The sequence below is a fragment of the Barbus barbus genome (genome assembly GCF_936440315.1).
Source record: "Barbus barbus genome assembly, chromosome: 12".
Lineage (NCBI taxonomy): Eukaryota > Metazoa > Chordata > Actinopteri > Cypriniformes > Cyprinidae > Barbus > Barbus barbus.
In genome coordinates this window covers 2,964,357-2,984,757 of record NC_136740.1, presented here as the reverse complement: position 1 = coordinate 2,984,757, position 20,401 = coordinate 2,964,357, and the positions used below count along the sequence as shown (strand labels likewise).

Genomic DNA, 20,401 nt, shown 5'->3' with positions numbered 1-20,401 from the left:
CGTAGTGGGAAACTAGAACAAAGGACAACAGGAACTAATAAAACAAACTCTACAATGTCAAATAAAATTGAAAATAAGACAAAAAATTATTTAAAGTCTGTGACACTATGCCCCCTGCCCTGTGAAGCCAAGATTAGGGAGGGCTGGAGAAGGGATGGTGAAAACAGGTAGGCAGACAGATGGAGGAGACCAGGGAGGAGCCAATGGGTGAAGCAGATATGACAGGAGGAATGGCCAGGAGGTCAGAGCTCAGCCATGACAATAGTCAACGGCAAAGTCAACGGAGGAAGGAAGATGTGGCCGAAGACATCCGAGAGACGACCGATGGAGAAGGAGCCGATGGATCCCAGGGCGCAGATGGAGAGCCGATGGACTTGAGTGACATCTCTGGCACAGGAGACCAAGGCGAAGCCACAGCGACGAGTGTCTAAAGTGGAGCCAGAGTGCCCGAGGACTGAGGTGCAGTTCTGTTGTTTAAATTATTTACTTGCTGCTAGGAAGGAATAGTTTGTTTCCTACCTATTTCTACTCTGCATTTTCGTTGATTTTCATTTACCTTATTGGCTGGGCTGATCAGAAGCCGGCCACAGCTGTTTTCACTCTAGTTTCTTAGACTGTATTTATTTGATGTCAGAGCGGAAGCGTTTAGCCTCCTCGTGTGAAAACCAACGAGTGTAAAGTCAGACAACTTTTTCCTGCGCGACTTTGACCGAGCAACGACACCGAGCACACACTTAAGTATCGTTTTTATCTTCCCTCACACTTTCCTATCCTCTATCCTTCCACGTCTATTATGTGTTTCCAAACCATTCCGGTTCTCTCTCAACCTCGCTCTAAAAACACACGCAGAAGGTTACGTAACCCTGCTAACCTGCGCCCTATCTCTACATCTTCCACTGCACCTCTTTCTTTCTCTGTAGGTCTTTGGAATTGCCAGTCAGCTGTCAACAAAGCTGACTTCATTTCTGCTTTTTCCTTACATTCCACACTCAGCATCTTGGGCTTGACTGAGACCTGGATTCGTCCAGAAGACTCGGCAACCCCAGCTGCTCTCTCTCACAATTTCTCTTTCTCTCACACCCCTAGGCAAGTTGGCCAGGGTGGGGGCACTGGTTTGCTCATTTCTAACAATTGGAAATACTCTACCCACTCTCCCCTAGGCAATCTCAACTCATTCGAATCTCATGCCGTTACTGTAACATCTCCTATAAGACTCCAGATTGTGGTAATCTATCGTCTCCCTGGCCAAATTCTACCAACCTTCCTAGATGAGCTGGACGGTTGAGTGGACTGCTGTCCACTTTCATGGAGAATGGCACTCCACTCTTAGTCTTAGTCACTCTTAGTCGATTTCAACATTCACCTAGACAGGCCTTATGCTACAGACTTCCAGTCACTCCTAGCTTCAGTTGATCTCAAACGCCTCACCACTACTAGCACGCACAAATCAGGCAACCAACTCGACTTAATTTACACACGCAATTGTTCTACAGATAACATTCTGGTACAACCACTACATATCTCTGACCATTTCTTCATTACATTTACTTTACATTTTGCTACCCAGGTGCCACCATCTCCCTTACCGGTTACTTTCAGACGCAACCTACACTCCCTTTCCCCCTCCCTTCTTTCCTCTGTAGTATCCTCCTCTCTTCCCTCGCCTACCCATTTCTCGTCTCTGGATGTGAATGCAGCCACTGACACTTTATGCTCTACCTTAACCTCTTGTCTAGACGACATCTGTCCTCTCTCCTCCAGGCCAGCACGGGCTGCCCCTTCTAACCCCTGGTTATCCGATGTTCTTCGTGAGAATCGGACCAAACTCAGAGTGGCAGAGAGAAAATGGCGCAAATCAAACGATCCATCGGACCTGAGTAGGTATCAATCTTTGCTTTCATCTTTCTCTACTGAAGTCCACACTGCCAAATCCTCACATTTCCACAACAAGATCAACAGCGCTCCAGACATGCGTAATCTCTTCAGTACATTTAATTCTCTCCTCTGTCCCCCTCCTCCACCTCCCACCAGTTTGATAACCGATGATGACTTTGCCTCTTTTTTCACAGACAAATCTAGAACAATCAGTAACCAGTTCTCAACTCCACAGGACCTCCAATCAACCACATCCAATGCTCTAACTCCCATCTTCTCCTTCTGTCCCCTCACCGAGGCAGAAGTATCCAAACTTCTCCTCTCCAGCCATCCTACAACATGTCCTCTCGACCCAATCCCCTCACATCTTTTCCAAACAATCTCTCCCACACCCTTACCGGCACTCACACACATTATCAACACATCTCTCCTCACAGGCATCTTCCCCACAGCAGACTGCGCTACTCTCAGTCACTGAAGCCCTGCGAATTGCAAAGGCCGATTCCAAATCATCAGTCCTCATTCTGCTGGATCTTTCTGCTGCTTTTGACACTGTCAATCATCAGATTCTCCTGTCTACCCTCTCATCACTGGGCATCACTGGGATTCCACTTCGCTGGTTTGAATCCTATCTCACCGGTAGATCTTTCAGGGTGGCCTGGGGAGGGGAGGTATCCAAACCACATCAACTGGTCACTGGAGTTCCTCAGGGATCGGTTCTTGGACCCCTCCTCTTCTCCACATACACTACATCGCTGGGTCCCATCATACATGCACATGGCTTCTCCTATCACTGCTACGCCGATGACACACAGCTCTATCTCTCTTTTCAACCAGATGACCCAACGGTAGCTGCACGGATCTCAGGCTGCCTGGCGGACATCTCGGCATGGATGAAAGAACATCACCTACAGCTCAACCTAAAAAATAAAATAAATTACCGAAACCAAAAACTATTTTTTTCTGAAATATGATTTCAGAGGGCTCAGAATGTATTGTACTTGAATGGTGTTTTGTTGTTCTTTTGGCACTATAAATCAATATACACTTTTCTTGTGTGGTGAAAAGAAGCTTTGCCATTCTGGAAAATATTTTATTTCAAAGAAATAAAAAATGTTATTCACAGAAATTTTTAGGGTTGGAAAAAAAAATCTATTTTGGGGTAAACTATTGATTTAAAAGCCAAACAACACAGCTTCTCAGAGCTTTCTGTTGGTGAACGTTGGTTTGAATCTCCTCACATTCATTAGACACAACCAAAGGTCAAGGACACAAAGCAGTGCTCATAATCCTGATCAGTTTTGAATTTTGAATCAGTCACATGGCGAGTGTAAAAGGTGCTGTAATCTATATTATTAACCTTCATAAGGATGTTTAATGAGTAAATTGATCTTTAAAGTCTTATTATCTAACAAGCTTGTGTAATTAACCTTGGGATTCAGTTTATTCTCAGTTTCATTTTTGTGCTGTCTGGATCAATAGTTTGGTATTCAATGCAGAAAAATCATGGTCCTCTTTCTATAAATTTCATTCTTCTTTTGTATGTCTACATATTGACATATTGTATATTTAATGGCCTGGTCTTTAATGATTTAAAGACTTATTTTTGTTAAATGTTTGAAATATGGTTAACACATGGTTTTATTCTACAGCACATGCTACATCATTCATTTATTTTTTAAAAGAAATGACATCAGAATTTTTCCCCCTCACACAAACTTATCAAAAGGCTTCGGAAGATATAAAGAGTATGAGTCAGTATGACTTTTTGGTGCTTGTTGGAGCTTGGAAGCATAAATAACCATCCACTATTTTTATATGGAAAAGAGAAGCTAGTTTTTATAGAATAAAGAAAACAGAACAAGATCAGAATGACATGAGGCTGTGTAAATGATGGTAATTCTTCACAGATCTTTGAGAAAAAAATGATGATGTGAGCACACACAGTGATGATTGTTATGCAGTTTCCATGTATTTTACCCTAGTATTTCCTTCTTTTTCTTTTCTTTTTGTTTTATACATCTGAAAGTGTTTCATAAAATATTTTTTATGGAATGTGTGACAGTAGGCATCATTTTTATTATTTTACAGCACCTTGACTTGTGTCATTTGCAGTTGCTTTGTCCTACAGTGAGTGCACATGTGCATAATTTATTATTTCTTTTATAAATGTACCAACATTTTGGAAATAAAGTCAGTGCATGCAACTGTAAACTGTTTGACTGACAAGAACAGCACACACCCCAAACAGAAATCCATTTTTGCTTTAATAAAAAACAATATCATTTGAAAATAAATGTTTAATAGTTATACTAAAAACACAAAAGGATGTTAATATTTAACGGCACCAATAAATATATTACTGTGAAAATATACTGAAAATGTGGCTGTACATGGCAAACAAACAAACAAACAAACAAAAAATAATTTCTGGCACTTTCACACAAAGAGAATGTTTGTTTTTCGATCATAAAACCTCGTCTGCAGGCCTCATATCTCCACCAAACTGATCGCTCATACAAAAACGTTACAATAAACTAAAAAAACGGCGCTTTCAGGAATGTTGAAGTGTTTGTTTCTCTTTTGTCTTTTGTTCTATAAAGCCATCCACAGTTTTTCAGTTTGGTGACAATGTCGATAGGAAACAAATAAAAGAAATATCAACAGTAACACTGCATATAAATAGATCAAATTAAATACACAGAATACTGAACATATTCTAACATTATAAATTAGATGTAGTGAACTACACAAAGGGATATTAGATATGTATACACAGCTATTGTGTGGTAATGAACAGTTCCTAAAGTCGTGTGCAATATTCTCTTTGGAAAACGTTACAAACATACATATTTGAGTTATCTTTTACTACTGCGGTGAATGGAACGAGTCTGTTCCTCAGCAAAAGTCAGAATCGATTTGCATTTTGTCACATGTTTTTTTATCTCCATATGTACATATTTGTAATATCCCTTTAGTATTATCACACCAAGTCCTATTGGATGTTAGTCAGTACAGGGTGACTAAGACTTCTCCCTAGTGAGAGTGACATCACAGAAAGAGTTCCGCATTTGTATCCCGTGCCTGGACCCACTGTTCCGAACATTCCGGAAAGAATCGTTATTATGTCACTTCCTCTCCTTTGATTGACAGTCTGTAACTCTTCATGGAAAGGGTTGGAGGCTGTCGTTTGCACCTGTCAGTGAAGTCTTGGACATTCGATGCGAGTCTTTAAATATGAATCCACAGCGGGATCCTAGTTCTAGATCCCGAGTTCTGTCCAATCACAGGCCCAGGTGCAGTGACACAGAAATATATCCCATTCACACGCCAAGCAGCGTCTTCGTTTACTTGTAGGTGATAGCAGCGACACACATTGTCATTTAATATATATAATAGATATTCTATATATTCATATATTAATATCTTAAAAATTTACATCGGGATGGTATCTCCTGCCCTCGTTTCATTCTGTCTTTCGTTCAGGCTAGTGTTTGCAGTTCGTCCAGGGAATGCATCCTCAGGTTTAAAAAGTGCTGTGCCATAAAATAAATTTCCTTCATTCATTGTTCTGCCCAGCGCTCATCATCTCGGCTTTTCACATCTGAAAGAGAACAATGGGCTGGTTAGAGATCTGCTTGAAATGTGTGGCAATATATGTCAGGAAAAGCCTATGCGCTTATTGATCTGTGTTTTTTAGCCACCCAACCAATCAGAGTTAAGCCTCTTTTCCCACACTACTGTGTTTACAGTAGAAAAGTAGTGCTCACATTGAAATCATAAAACATTACATTTCACACTTATAGTATATTCTTTGGAAAAACTAAATAAATAAATAACTCATATATATATATTTTTTCTTTCAAAGAATGTACTATAAGTGTGACGTAATGTTTTATGACATTTAATTGCATGCTAAATTTAAGTTTAAATTGCAGTTATTTGAACATTACAAGGATTTTTTTGATCCACTTAAGTAGGACTTAAGTATATCTTTATATGTAGTTGTATAATTAAAGTGCACAAGCATCTATGGTAAACTAAAATATATTTTAATGTCATTTATGTTGAATCTCTAATTACACATTTATACATTTAAAATATATTAACTTTAAGTAATAGCAACTGAATAAGACACTGTATAAAATTATAATCAAGTACTTTTCAGTGCTTTAGTGTGTTAGTCATCACATAAAAATAACTGTACTTATTTAAAAAAGTAAAACAATTATTTTTAAAACTTAAAATTTGTCATTACTTTTTAAAAGTATACTTAAGTATGTTATGAAACAGTCATGATAGTCCTTCGCTTTAATTCACTTAAGCGGCCTTTTATTTAATTAATATTAGATTATCAGCAAGAACAGTTTTGTATATGCTTTTAAGATTTGAAGTAGCCTACACTACAAGTGAATATTCAGTACAATTAAGAGCACTTAATACTTAAGCGCAAACTAAATTCAGTAATTTTATATTTCTGGCAGTTTGATCAAAAACATTGTTTATCTGTATAGTGGTTATGTAAAAATGTTCAGTTGTTGGAATTTTGAATGGGGTAAAAAATTTCAATCAGGATACAACATATACAGAATGCTAACATACGATCACACAGTTTAAATTAGTGGGACAGTTGATGAGAAGCAAACAGCATGGACACATATTCACATATATAATTCAACAAGATCTCATATTAGCTATCTGAAACATGAAACATAATTTTGCACGTAATGGCAAAATCAGTAATACCAAATTTAATTCTGACCTATTATGAACATTAAATGACAAGATAAAAAAAGGAATTACTGAGAGCAGGATATGTGAGTTGCACTTCACAAACGCACACACATATGCAGCATCCCTGCCTGTTTACTCAAAAACACAAAATCATGTTGCTTGCTGACAGAATACCAGCAAATTCAGTTTATGTACACTATTAACCACTTCTATGCTCAACACCAAAACATGATGTCACTATTAGTGCGCAGCAGTAATGCACCAGATTCAGACATCAAATGTCTCACTGCAATACACCACATACACACACGCACACTACGTCACCATGCATATACAGTATAGAAGGTAAAATGCAATAAGCGCTATATGCTGCATGCACATTTCAGATCTTCATATGGGACTGGATGAGAAGATGCATGTTGCACGTGGTGACAGTTCATAAACAAACCTGCAAGTTCTTTCGTTTAACTCAAGTTGTCTGGACTTGCATTGCAATTGTGTGAATTTGCAGGAGCATTTACAGGTGAGGGGGTCCTGCACATACAAGCGCTTTCTTCTCTCTGAGCAAGGCTCACAGTGGCTGCAAGGGAAGCAGAAGGGAGAGACAGAGAGACATCTAAGCACTAGTGATTTGGCCAGAGAGCTGGAGACACACACACACTCATGCACCTCGTCATCACTCACTACCTCCATTCATTGCAGAAATGTGGGTCATTTTTTGCTTTGTTTTGAAGATGGGTAGCATTAGTGGCAGATTGTGTGTGATGAGAGCGAATAATGACTTCATTCATTCATCCATCAGTGAGCATACATGAGACAGTGAATAGCTGCAACATTGAAATCAGACAGGAACAGTTATTGGACTGACAGACAAGTGCATTCACATACACACATTCACATACACGAATGAAAGCAGGATGAAGCAATGTCTGCTAAAGTGGTTTGTTCAATAGAAACTTGACACAGAAGCACAAGTTTTGAACTAAAACAATTTCATAGATACATTATCTGTTCTGAAATTTGACTTTTTTTAATTGTGTAATAATTGTGTAAAAATTTATTATTTTTTTTGGTTTGGTTCAAACCTTACATTTTGGTTTAATATGAATATTTTCCCAAAGACAAAACACAAAGTAAAAATTGTATTTATTATAATGACCATACCGTACTTAATCAATATATTTTCTTTAGACATAAGCCAAAATGTCATTTAATGTAGGTCAATATAATAAAAACATAAAATCAAAACCAGCTGTAATGTGAAAGTAAAATTTTCACTTACAGTAAAACTAAAAACATTTTGTTAGTCAATGTTTCATTTAGTTTAGTTAATATAAAGGCAACTTTGAAAGACCTTATTTTTTATAGTGATGTTGTTTTAAAATATGCATCATACTTTTCTTTTATGCGCCAAAAAATAAATGAAATTAATAAAAATGAAAAAAAAATAGTATGTGTTCTGCACATCAACATACACAAAATACAATTTTTATTGTTTCTTTTATTTATTTTTATTTTTCTATGAGGAGTGTTATTTGCCTTGACCTGAACAAAAGAGGATTAAACTGGATTTTCAATTAGACCAATAATAAAAATGCACTTTAAATAAATGACTGTTTTCAGTGCAGTAAAGACAAGCCCATCTACAGGAGAGAAATTCAACTGCTTTTCTCAGAAACATCAAAGGGGCCGAAATACAGGTGAGGGATCACATGAGCATGGTGTCATCCCAGCTGTGGTGGCACATTAGTACGATAATGACAGAGACAGCCATGCAACCTCTGTTTATTTACCTTTGGTTACTTTCCTCTTTGCGGGCCGTGGGCCAACAGTGTGAATTAGAGTACAAATAAATGCAGACTGGGGCTTTAAGCCGACAGGACAATTGAGATTACAAAGAGCAAACAAGCTGCCCTGAAATAAAGCCAATGACTGAGAGCAAAATACTGCTTGAGCGCAGGTGAGCCGAGGCGCTGAGATCGCCCGAATCTCCCTCTCTCGCTCTCTTTCGGCTTTTAACCCTCCCCACTCTGGGTTTTCTGCAAAACAGGAAAATAACGCAAGAAAAGGACATCTAAATGAAGCTGCGGACAGTCATGCTGAGAAAGATCAATCAGCACTAGGGATGTCAAAAATACCAATTTGATACAAAAAAAAAAAAAAACAACGTTTTAGAAGACTTTTTATATATATTTTTAAATAATTTAACAACCTGCTAGCAATTAAAGCGAGCAGCAGAGGACAGTCCTCATGAGGAATCAACGGCAGACTCTACAGTCCAAATATGCAGCTGAAGGAACTGAGCCGTAGCATGTGTGTGTGTGTTTGAGGAGCTTAGAGGTAAGGATCGAAAGTACAAGGAGCTGAACTTGAGCTTGTGAATCAGAAGCGAGAGTCGCTGGGCTCCCCGCCCCCCGCGTGAGCGCCTGCCTACGTGCTGAGAGAGACGGCATGCAGAGAGCTGGCGCTTAGCCCCATGACCAACGGATTTCATTTAGCCCTCTCAGCTAACCCCATCCATCTCTGTACGCTCGCATTAACCTATAGGTGCAGAAACGCACACGGCCGCCACTCATCCAATTAAACCGGGAACATTCCCTGACCTGAACCTACCGACTTTTTTTCAGAATATTTGATCTGATATTTCTGTTATATACACTGCAATTGTTACCTTCAAGAGGTATTTACTCATAAAATGAGGATTTATTGGTATAAATTAATCTATTTAGGTTGATTCATCAATATTAAATCATATTTTGACTTGAATAAATTAAGTTAACCAAACAGTTGCTGGTCCCCTTTGACTTTGGCAATCTTCTTTTGAGTTCATCAGAAGAAAGAAATTCATACAAGTTGAGGGTGAGCCTCATTTTAGGAGAACTCTCCCTTTAACACACAATAGCACTAAATGAGGTTTGTGAAACAGCTCAAGGTAACCAACAATGGAGGATCACCTACTATTTAAAAGGCTAAAAATAAAAGTGGTTTAACGACAGAAAACTTGTTGCTATGATTAGTGTGGGGAAGCAGGCAAGGGTCAGACTTGAGCAACTGCGGTGTGAGGAGAGCACCGGGTGGTCTTCACAGACCCCATCTTACAGCTGCCAAAAAGCACCAGAGACTCACCCCAAAAGATAAACTGAAACAATCCTATAAAAGACTTCGTTATCGGCAGGTCAGAGCTAGATATAGCAGAGATATATATGGAGCAATCCAGGCTTTAACACAAGCAGCATGGGATGAAAAACCTCAGAGAGGCCTGGCCGACACCTGACCAGCTCAACACTCGACTTGTTCATCTAAAATTAGATTTACCACACTTGAAGGCATATTATTCGAACATTTTAAAAAATGTGCAGTTGGGGGTCCAGTGCCTTGCTCAAGGGTCTCACCTCAGTCGTGGTATTGAGGGTGGAGAGAGTGTTGGTTATTCCCTCCCCCCCCCCTACAATCCCTGCCGGACCTGAGACTCGAACCCACAACCTTCAGGTTATAAGTCCAACTCTCTATCCATTAGGCCACGACTGCCCCAAGCACATGCTTTTATCCAAAATGACTTGCATAATTACTATTTCTTTATGATTCTGCCATGTTCAGCAGATGGGAAGCATTAAATTATGAATGGTTATCTGCCAGAAATAGAGATGCACCAGCTATAAAAAGACATCGAACACAAATAAAAGGAAAAGCAGGTTTTGTTTTGGGTGTTGTGTCATAATTAAGTCCTGTTGAAAGCAGTGAGTCTTGAATTTGCGCCTGAGGATTAGGAGGGATCCGGCTGTTGTATCATTTAGTCAAAGCTGATTTGACTGTATGGGTGTGAGAACAGTCAAGTGTTTCACTTTATCAGCTTTGTTGAGGGTAAACGGGGTTGAGGGTGTGTTGAGGCGTGCTGCGGGACTCATGACGGTTGCAGTAGTAAACTGGGCGATGTAATGTATTCTCACAACATATTTGCGACAAAATTAGCAAACAATTATTGAGCATCTTAATGAATAACATGGTTTTGTTATACTTAATATGTACTCGTTTATGCAAGGACAATGCTTGTGAACTTTTGGTACTCAGTGTGCGATACTGATCCTTTAGAGGGAGCGCTGAAGGACTCGACAGGGTCATTGTAGTATCATTTATATACTTGTATAATTTCTGATAATATTTTGATCTAGATTTAATTTTGGTTGAAGTAATACATTTTTAATGCTTTGGCTCTTTTGTATATTTCTATATGAGTTTTTATTAAGTTTTATTAAGCTGAAATAAAATAAGTTTAAGATTAATTTAAGGGCTGCAGATTGACATATATATTACTTATAATATTTATTTTTTAAACAGGGACAGATGCTGTGAGCTGGATTTCCTGGAACATTATATTTGGAATTACATTTAAGTGCAAATAAAGTAAACTCACAGTACTGTGTGTTTACAAAGTGAACTGTACTGGCGCTGCGGACATCTGAGTTCATTTAGAGTGCTCTCACACATGGCAAAATTCTTGTGAAACACCCTAACACTAGTGTTAAACAATAAGCAAATGGGATGCATCAGTTGTGACAAAGCAAGCAGCGTGAATCTGGCAATGATGAAGATATGCACGCTTTCATTTCTCACCCACATCATCTCAGCTGTCATTCGCTCCACTCACATACAGACAGTAAAGACTGCTGAAGCTGCACTTACTGTGAGTCATGTGCATAATATAAACACTGACCCACTGACTAATCAAGTCTGAACAACTAGCTCCAACTGGAACGCAGTCCTAAATGTATGTTATGCTCTCAATTTGATTGGTCAGTCCAGGCGTGCAGCGAGAGATATACTACATCACTTGAGCTTTACTGCTAATAGTCTCACTGCTAAGTGCTAACTGCTAACAAAGTGTCCAGCTGGCTGCTTCTCATCGGCGTTCAATCAACCCAGTCATTGCAATTTTTAGCCGTGTGTTTAGAAACGCCCTGCACCATCTAGAACCGTCCACACTGTCAACATATGAATCTTAACCAAATCCCACAATGTCCCACAAAGTTGAAAAATGGAAGAATTGACCATTTCAGAAAGATCTGTTATCTTAAAATCACCCAAAAGCTTGACATAGGAAATAATAATAATATAAAAATAAAACTCAACTTACTTTTCTTTCTTTGATTTGACTTCTACCTTTTGCCTAAAAAAAGAGAGATGCAACAGATGTTTAATTCAATTTTCATGATGTAAAGGGAACAGTTCACTCAAAATAAATATTTTTTGGACAATTTAATAATCTAAAGATACTTTTTCCACTATAAAGAAGCTTTTGTCCAATGAAAAGTTTTCATGGATGTTAAAAGCTCTTCATGTAACCATAGATGCCGATAAATATCTTAATGTGTATTGAATTATTGAAGATGTTGTGCTCTAACAGAATAAATAGTGAATAATGGACAATTTCTTGAAGATGCATTTAATCTCAGTTTTAGAGACGTACCTGCATTCACACTTGGTGTGTTCTGTGAAACTCAGTTGGAAATTATGCTGCGTTACGCGTTGTTTGACTCGCAGTACCTACAGGAATTTGCAAGAAAAGAACATTTTAAATCACATTTAGTATGTAAGCATGCATTCATGCACTATATGATTGTACTTTGTCATTTTAATTTTATTTTACACACTGTTGAAAAAATTATAAGACCAGGCCTCAATTGTAGCAAAGAGCAACTTCAGCCACATAAACGGTGTGTAAACACAGTGTGCAGCGGTAAACAACATAGCTGACATGCCAGTTAACACCGCCTCACTGTCCCCATGTTGGGCAAGCATGAAGTCATAGGAAGCAGGGTGAAGGACTGCATGCACTGGATTGAACCAGTCTCACCTCCATGGTGACGTTGCGGGTCTCTGTAGGGACACACTCGAGCGCCTCGTCGTTGCAGCAGCCTGCGCAGCGCATGAGAACCACACAGGACGGGATGTAGGTGTGCTCGATCTCATCAGGATACTCCTGAATGATGTCTACCAGCATCTCTCGCGTCTTACACGCACTCTTTTTGAACACATCCATGAAGGGAATCACTAAAGAGGAAGCAAAGTGAGAGTTCAGTCACTATCATGCTACTGATGTCTTCTTTACTTTTCTTTTTTTTTCAAATTAAAGGTACAGTTTACATGAAGTTCTCTCATTATTTACTTACCGTCATACCGTTCTAAACCTGTATGCTGTTATGTTTTTCTGTATCTTCATGCAGCTCTTTTCCATGTAATGACAGCTCATAATGACCATGACTGAGTCTGTCTCTCATAAAAGCTATTTCAGAAGTCATGACCCTTGTGAAAAAGAAGTGCACTTAATTGTATTTAATGTGCACTTGTAATGTACAAATCTTTAAAAAGTATTTATTTAGACATAATATTAATGTAACTAAAGGCAAATTTCATGACTGTTCCTTAACATTCTTAAGTACACTTTTAAAAAAGTGCACATGTAGTAGCGTCACATTAAAAGTTTAAATCTGAAGTACATTTTATTAATCTTTTGTTGTGCTTTAAAGAAGTGCACTTATGTTGATGTCTTAACTAACATACTAAACCACATGTAAAGTACTTTTAACCTTAATATGTTATTCAAGATTACATGTAAAGTTACTATATTTTTATTTCACTAATTTGTTTTAATTTATAGCCAGCAGTCATGGTAACTGTGAAAAGAGCGGCGAGAAGATTCTTCTCCTTTTGCGTTACTTGGTCACAATAACAGCATACGGGTTTGGAATAAAATTAGAGTGAGTAAATCATTTCCATTCTTTACAAAAACTAATATTTCCTGAGCAAGGCCCACCATTAAAGTCACATCCATGGCATAACACAGGTCTGTTCTGCTCACTGGGGACTTGACTTTCCCAAGTGGGCAAAAAAGGCATGTCACACCCCACTTGCACGTCCACCCTAATCTGTACACCTCCTTTAACTGGCTTCCCATTATTCATTCTGACCCCAGTGCCTCATGACCCACAGACTGCCAGGGAAAAGCGTGACCTCAGGCAGTGTGACGCCAGACTTCACTGCAGACACCTGACCTCCATGAGAAGCCCACCCTGCGAGACACTCCCTGCCACCCATGAATCTGTCAGTGCCCCAGAGCCATGCAAGAAAACCAGACACAACTGTATTCATGATGCTGATCATGATAAAGTCAGTAACTGCTAGTAATTAGTTGGTGGTACCAGCCACATTTCACCCAGCGCCCTATCATGGCACTTCTTTGTTTATGGCCATGATGTTTGTATCTCATATCTTTATTTAGCAAAGTGCAAAGTCAAATATAAACGGACTGACTACTACTAACCAGGATTCAATAGGTTCATTTAATGCAAAGCAAAACCGTCCAGCATAGGAGCTCTACATTGTGGGAAAGTGTTTATGAATGGAAGCAGATTGTGAATGACGTAAAAATAACAATACACGTTCCCCCAGAAACGTAACAGGGACTCTATACAAACAACCAGGTCCACTGCTAACAAATAATTGTGACTTTGAGGGCAAATCAGGAATAAATCACGCAATCTTTGTTAATAAACAAACACAGCCATGGTCAATGACTCCACACAAGGTTGCTTGCGGGTAGAATAAATTATTCACTTTGACGATCCTAATGAGGGTGGGAAATATACCCTGACTGCTAATCTTGAGTGTCCATGCAAATATTTATGTAAGTGATATTTAGTAAGGAGAGAGTGTTGCGTAACAACAGAGAACAGCAAACATACAGTATTGGATGGGCTATGTACTGTAGGCCTGTTACCTGCTTCAGAACTGGGATAAAACCATTCGCAGTTTAATCTTTGCCTTGAGAATGTCATTACATATACCTCCTCCAGGTGGTGCTGGACTCTTAGCCCCATTTCCAAAAAATGTTCATATCATACACTAGAGCCCTGCATCTCGGCCCGGGCCCGACGTGCCCCGACTTTTTTACAGCTCTAGGGCCGGGCTTCGGGCCAATGTTCACGTCATAGTTCAGACATAGTTTCTCCTTATTTTTATATTGTAGACATCTATCGATTAGTGATGAAAAAAATTGCAGCGCTGGTGGAAACAAGACGAGACCGTGCCGCGACTGAGAGCAGCTCGATGGTGTTTAGTGTCCCGCAGCAGCAGCAGGTGCTCAAGTGACTTCAGCGCAGATGAATAGTTCTGCGTTCAAATGCACGCAATAGGCTAAAGCTTGCTGCAAAACCCCAGCAAACATAACCACGAATGTGTCTGCGGGAAATAGTAAGGAGATATTTGAATTATTTACTAATAAACTAATGTTTTCTGAGTCTGTGTCGCAAGGATGAAGTTGCTGATCGCCGTCTCCTCATTAGACGCGCCTTTAGAGAGAAATGCATCTTTATTGATTATGATTAAGATTATAATAAAAGAGTTTTTGTTTTCGTATTTTTTTATATCGTTAAGTGATAATTTAAAGCTTTGTATAGATATATTTATCATGTCTGTGAGGCATGTATTCGCTCAGCTTCGGTTCATTTTTGTGAAGCGCTCCTGTTGAAGACGGCAGAAAGCGCATCATGTTTGTTTTATAAAAGAACTACCTTTTGTTGGTATTGTGAGTGCACACAAATACAAGTAGACCCTATACAGGTCCGAATGATGTATTACTCTTACCTTTATCAAAAAAAAAAAAAAAAAGACAGCGTAGGCTATTTTAATTTGTTTCCACTGAAAACAATCCAAGTGTTTGCTGGTGCCTCCATGTCCTGCAGAGCGCGCTTTAGCTTCCACTCTCCGCACAAACTTACATATAGGCTAGAGCACATTATTATTATAGCGCAGGTTTAACGTTTAAACATTGTTATATACTTGAACTGTTTTAGTATATCTATAGATTTTATTTTAGGCAAGTCGTGATGATATGAGAAGGCTAAATTGATCAAACATAAGCTATGATCAGCTCACTATCTGCAGCTGGCCGCTTGGTCGTTACTTTATAAAAACAAAAACTTATAGGCTATTTAATGAACAAAAATGCTCCAAACGTTTTTCTAAATTAACTTAATAAAAAAAAAAATATATATATATATATATATATATTAATTTTGCCATTACACACAAAACTGAACTATTTTAATAGCCGAAACAGTAGTATAAACTTTTTTCAGGGGGAAAAAAAGACGGACTCGGGTCGGACTCGGGCCGGTAATTCTGATAAGCTGTCGGACTTGGGCCGGGCTAGGGCCTAAATCTGAGGCCCGTGCAGGGCTCTATCACACACACTGCAACATTTACGAACACTGCACATATAAAGAGACTTACCCTCATTTTTGCTATTCATCCCTTCTTTGGGTATGTGGGCAGCCTGTCAGGACAGAAAAGTGGCAATTGTAAGTCACAGAACACCTAAAACAAGTTCAATCTGACCTATGTTATACACCACTGAAAGAAACCAATAGTAATGCTTGGGAAACTCTCAAAAGGGAACATTTCATTAAGTTTTACACAACCAAAAGCACTTTATTGACTCTATACATGGTCAGAATCTAGAATTAGATGCATATGTAAGGATTTTAGACTCTTAGGGGTTTAAAGTAGTCGTTCTCAACCTTTTTGACTCCCATTGGCCAAGAAAATATTTAGAGCTGCCAATATTTAGGCTAAAAGATTTCCTCTGGCACTTCTGTAGCTAATGATGAAAAAGTTGCTTGTTTTCTAAGCTTCTAATTAACATAAACTTGCAGTCTCAATAGATAATAAACATCAGTTGATTTCATGATTCCATTAGTTTCGAGAACCATATGTCCTTCAGTAAAAATCGACAGCTGTTGATGGTACAAATCAAAAAAGTAAATTTATTGGCAATGTCAGAGAAAACCTTTATAGGGCTTGTCACCTCAAAGCTACACCCGCTGTACCCTTTAATATGGGTATCGGTATTTGTATCTTATCAACCCCCATAGAGGACATATTAGTACCTTAACTATGATCCAGTGTGTGTACACAGCCCTGTAATCGCAAATACACCCCAACTGTACCCTTTTCAAATTTGAACTTAGCTAAATTAAGTTACAAGTATTTTAAGTCACACTATGGTCCCCTTGGAAGTTTGCTGAGGCCCTCTAGTGGGCCCCGGACCCATAAAAATCAGAGAGGCTTTCAAAGTAAGGGAGTTTGAATGCTTTCAGAAAGCAGTTTCAGAATTTTTTTTTTTTTTTTTTTTTTTTTTCAGGGTATATAATCTCTTAGAATTTAGAAGATGAAATTCCATTTTTTTTAAAAGATTCCTAGTAAGGGAGTTAATTTGTCATTCAAGGAGAGCTGCTGCTACAACTCAGACTATTGTTCCCCCGCCTACAGATTAGTCTCGCTGGGGAGAGAGCGCGTGATCGGGCGCTACTGCAGGTGGCGTGGACTGGTGCAACAGCTCTCGGTGTTGCGTGAGAATCTCGCCGGTTTGCCTCACAGGCCATCTGCTTCATATCCAAGCAGACATTTTTCATATTCTGCACCCAACATTAGGACAATTACGACAAACAAACAAACGACGGCAGTTTAACTCATACAAATGTGTTTCACGACATCAAACATACGTGTGTTGCCATATCACGATTCAAGTAGCCTAAATGAATTAATTAGGCGGGAGATAAAGAAACGAAGGTGTTCAGGTAATATCTTGTCATTATTCTCGCCGAGAGAGCAGCTGGTTGCAGTATTGCAAGTCTTAAGGTATCGCGAGCACTAATAAAATGCAGAAAGTCAATGTTGTGTCTGTATTTGTTACAGAACGCCTCCCATATACACGTATACTCCCGTTACAGCACGTAGTCTGTTTTATAGTCATTTGCATATTAACCAAACCCATTGACTAATTTATGTCCAATCTCTGTACTTCTCAGAATAGGAACTGGTCGGGCTACGCAGTATCGATAGATAAATATTCCTGAGTATTATTTTAAGCAGGAAATTCCAGGTGAAACTTCAGGTAACCAGGTGTATAAATGCTGTAATGGCACTGGACAAGTGCATTATGTCCTCATCAGTGTAATCTGACCTCCGTTTACACATTAATACAAAATGAATGGCTTTATTCTTCCACAATTTCAAAGCCAGCACAGCACAGCCCCTTACCTTTACAGCAGACAGATGAAGGAGAGCCGCAAAAAATAACTGTATCGAATAAACAACAAAGTTCATGGTTGTAATTCCAGTGGTGTGTCGCGGCGAGTCTCTCAGAACAATTAAAAGCGCAGCTGCTGAATATGATAACGTGGGTCAAAGTAACAATTCCATTCTGCCCTTCAGGACCGGAGCACCTGCGTCGAATCCACTAAAATCAACTTCTTCAACGTTAGCGCTCCTCCAGAAAATATAACGTAATATAAATAATAGCAATAACAGTGAAATAAACGAATAACAAAGAAAAGGAGACAATCCACACTATATTGGTCCTCCTAAAATCCACAGTATAACGGAAAGCAGACGTTTAATAAATCTAATTCCAAAACAAAACAGAAAAAAAGTTTCGTAGACTTCCAAGCGCAGCCTCTATAGGGGCCAGAGCACGGCTTCTGCGCTTATGCTTATCATCAAGAGCAAGACGCTACATGTTCTGGTATAAAGTGATCCGATGGCAATCCCTGGTTCAGCTGCAGCAGACGTTTCCGTCTTTCCTCGTCTTATTTCCGTTATTGCTTTGGTTTCTGCTCGTTGTGGATGTTATCTGGCGGTATGGAGAGCTCTGGTCACTTTGCGCTTCTAGTGCTCAATCGCTGCAGATCTTGAGAGTATCGGCACACAGGCGGCGAGAGCGCTGATTGGTCAACAGGAGTCTACGTAATGATGATGCTCCAATGCGAGAGGCTTCAGAAGGGAAAGTGTGCGTTATTCCCACTGCGTGTGGATTATTCATCTTCATAGATAGGCTAGTACAAAAATAGGTATGTTTACGAAAGCATTTGAACTGTATTAAATCCTTAGCCTATACTAGGTCCACTAGGCTATTTTCTCATACATCTTCCAATTCGTTTTGTACAGGTTTGACCAGTTTGTAGCTACTTTAAGGATGTGACTCTTAATAATTGGTGATTCATGCTAATTAACCATTAGTCGTTCTTTCTTTAGCGACTTCATACGGACATTCATATGTAATAATTACTTTGTCAATAAATGTTAACAAATTAGACTTATTGTAATGCACAATACATTTAAACCATTACAGTATTTAATAATCTGTGGTAATGTTAGTTCATTGATAGTTCATGTTCAGGTCCATTAAACAATATCAACAGACAGATTCAGTAATTTATTCATAAAGCGTGAAGAAATAAATATTTTAGAAATATGTTAGCTCATGTTAAAGTTGGTTAGTTTGCTTGCTTCAGACTAGTGGTGCAGAATGTAATTGATGGCATTGTGCTGTTTCCTTGGGGCCTCTCTGACTTCCAGCTCCTCAGGTTTCAATGTTCTGATGCATCTTAAATTTGTCTGATTCAGTCTCTGATATTCTACAGTAGGGATTACTAAACTTGTTTGTCCGCTGAACCGCTTTCACCTAATATATTTACTTGAAATAACCCCTGAGATTTTAAAGTAAAGTTAATAATGAACACATTTGCATGTTCACGGTTCTCTGACGCTGGATAATAGTCACATGAGACGCAGGTCAACTTTTGAAAATGTTTTTCAAACAAGCAAATTATTTATTATAATTTTAAATTTTATGACTTAATCATGTGAATAACAATGAATGGATTTTTTTTTTTTTTTTTTTTTTTTATTCAATATTGTACAAGATTATCCAATGGAAATAAAAGTGATAAACACATTATGTCAAAAGTAATCTTAAAGCAATTAAAAAGTAGCCTGATTATATTATGTGTAATGTAATGGATTGTTACTGACTATAATTTTTGTCATGTAATTTTTAATCAGTAACGGAATACAGTTTGTAAGTAATCTACCCAGCTCTACCATCTAGTCTGTTTAAGACCATTTCAGAACTCAAGCTGGTCCAAACTGATTTTTTCAGCATTATATTATGACTGTTACAGTCAGAGATTGGTGCACAGCTCCTGTTCACGGTTCATGTTGAATCTTCATCCCAGTTACTCAGGAATCACTCAGCTTTATCATTCAGTGCATGTTCGAACCATTAGGTTATTTCTGCCTCATTTGTATCAGACAGACTGCCAGACCGGTTCATTCAGAATGACGAAGCTCCACAGATGCTGTTTATCCATCCCGTTCTGTCCTCCTCTTCTCCTGAGACGCTGATCTCAGTTCTGCGGTTAATTAAGTGATGCTGGTCCATTTGGGAGGCTAATCTGTGTGACACATGTTACTGGGGTGTATCAGATAAGAGCTGTGGAGCGAGTGAGCGACAACTCGACTGCTGACTGTCCTCAGGGAAGACAGGACTATTTGCTTTGTGCCATAAGACATCATTTAATTGGCACGGCACACAAATGAATCAAGAATGGCAAACTTACAGTACAGCGAAAGGTGCATATGACTGAGAAATAATATGATTGCCGATTAAAAAGTCCATATTGATTCTTTGACTATTACATACCATAATAATAGCAAAATGATGAAGAGTTTTATCTGTAGCATGTGCACTTGAGCAGAGCCACCAGGATCACAGTTCACCATCATGTTTTCAGTATATCATCAGGATCTTGTTCAACAGCTGTTTCATGAACATGGATGCATTCAGACATCACATATATGGACACTAGCACAAAGTTGATGCCAGTGTTGTTGCTAAACCTATTTTACTGTGGCACAAGCTATGTCCCAGTAAAATATTACTGATAAATCATTA

General features: G+C 38.7%; 1 protein-coding gene across 1 annotated transcript; it reads right to left on the bottom strand.

Moving 5' to 3' along the window:
* Window positions 1-8,500: 8,500 nt before the first annotated feature.
* LOC306878037 (vascular endothelial growth factor A-A-like) lies at window positions 8,501-18,351 on the bottom strand (the record flags this gene model as incomplete). The annotated part of the gene is made up of 6 exons (XM_079430132.1): window positions 17,707-18,351; window positions 15,898-15,940; window positions 12,461-12,657; window positions 12,074-12,150; window positions 11,741-11,773; window positions 8,501-8,648 (listed from the first exon to the last, which is right to left on the bottom strand). The coding sequence occupies exons 1-6, from the start codon at window positions 17,770-17,772 to the stop codon at window positions 8,501-8,503; spliced, it is 564 nt and encodes a 187-aa protein (XP_079286258.1). The 5' UTR covers window positions 17,773-18,351.
* Window positions 18,352-20,401: the final 2,050 nt, after the last annotated feature.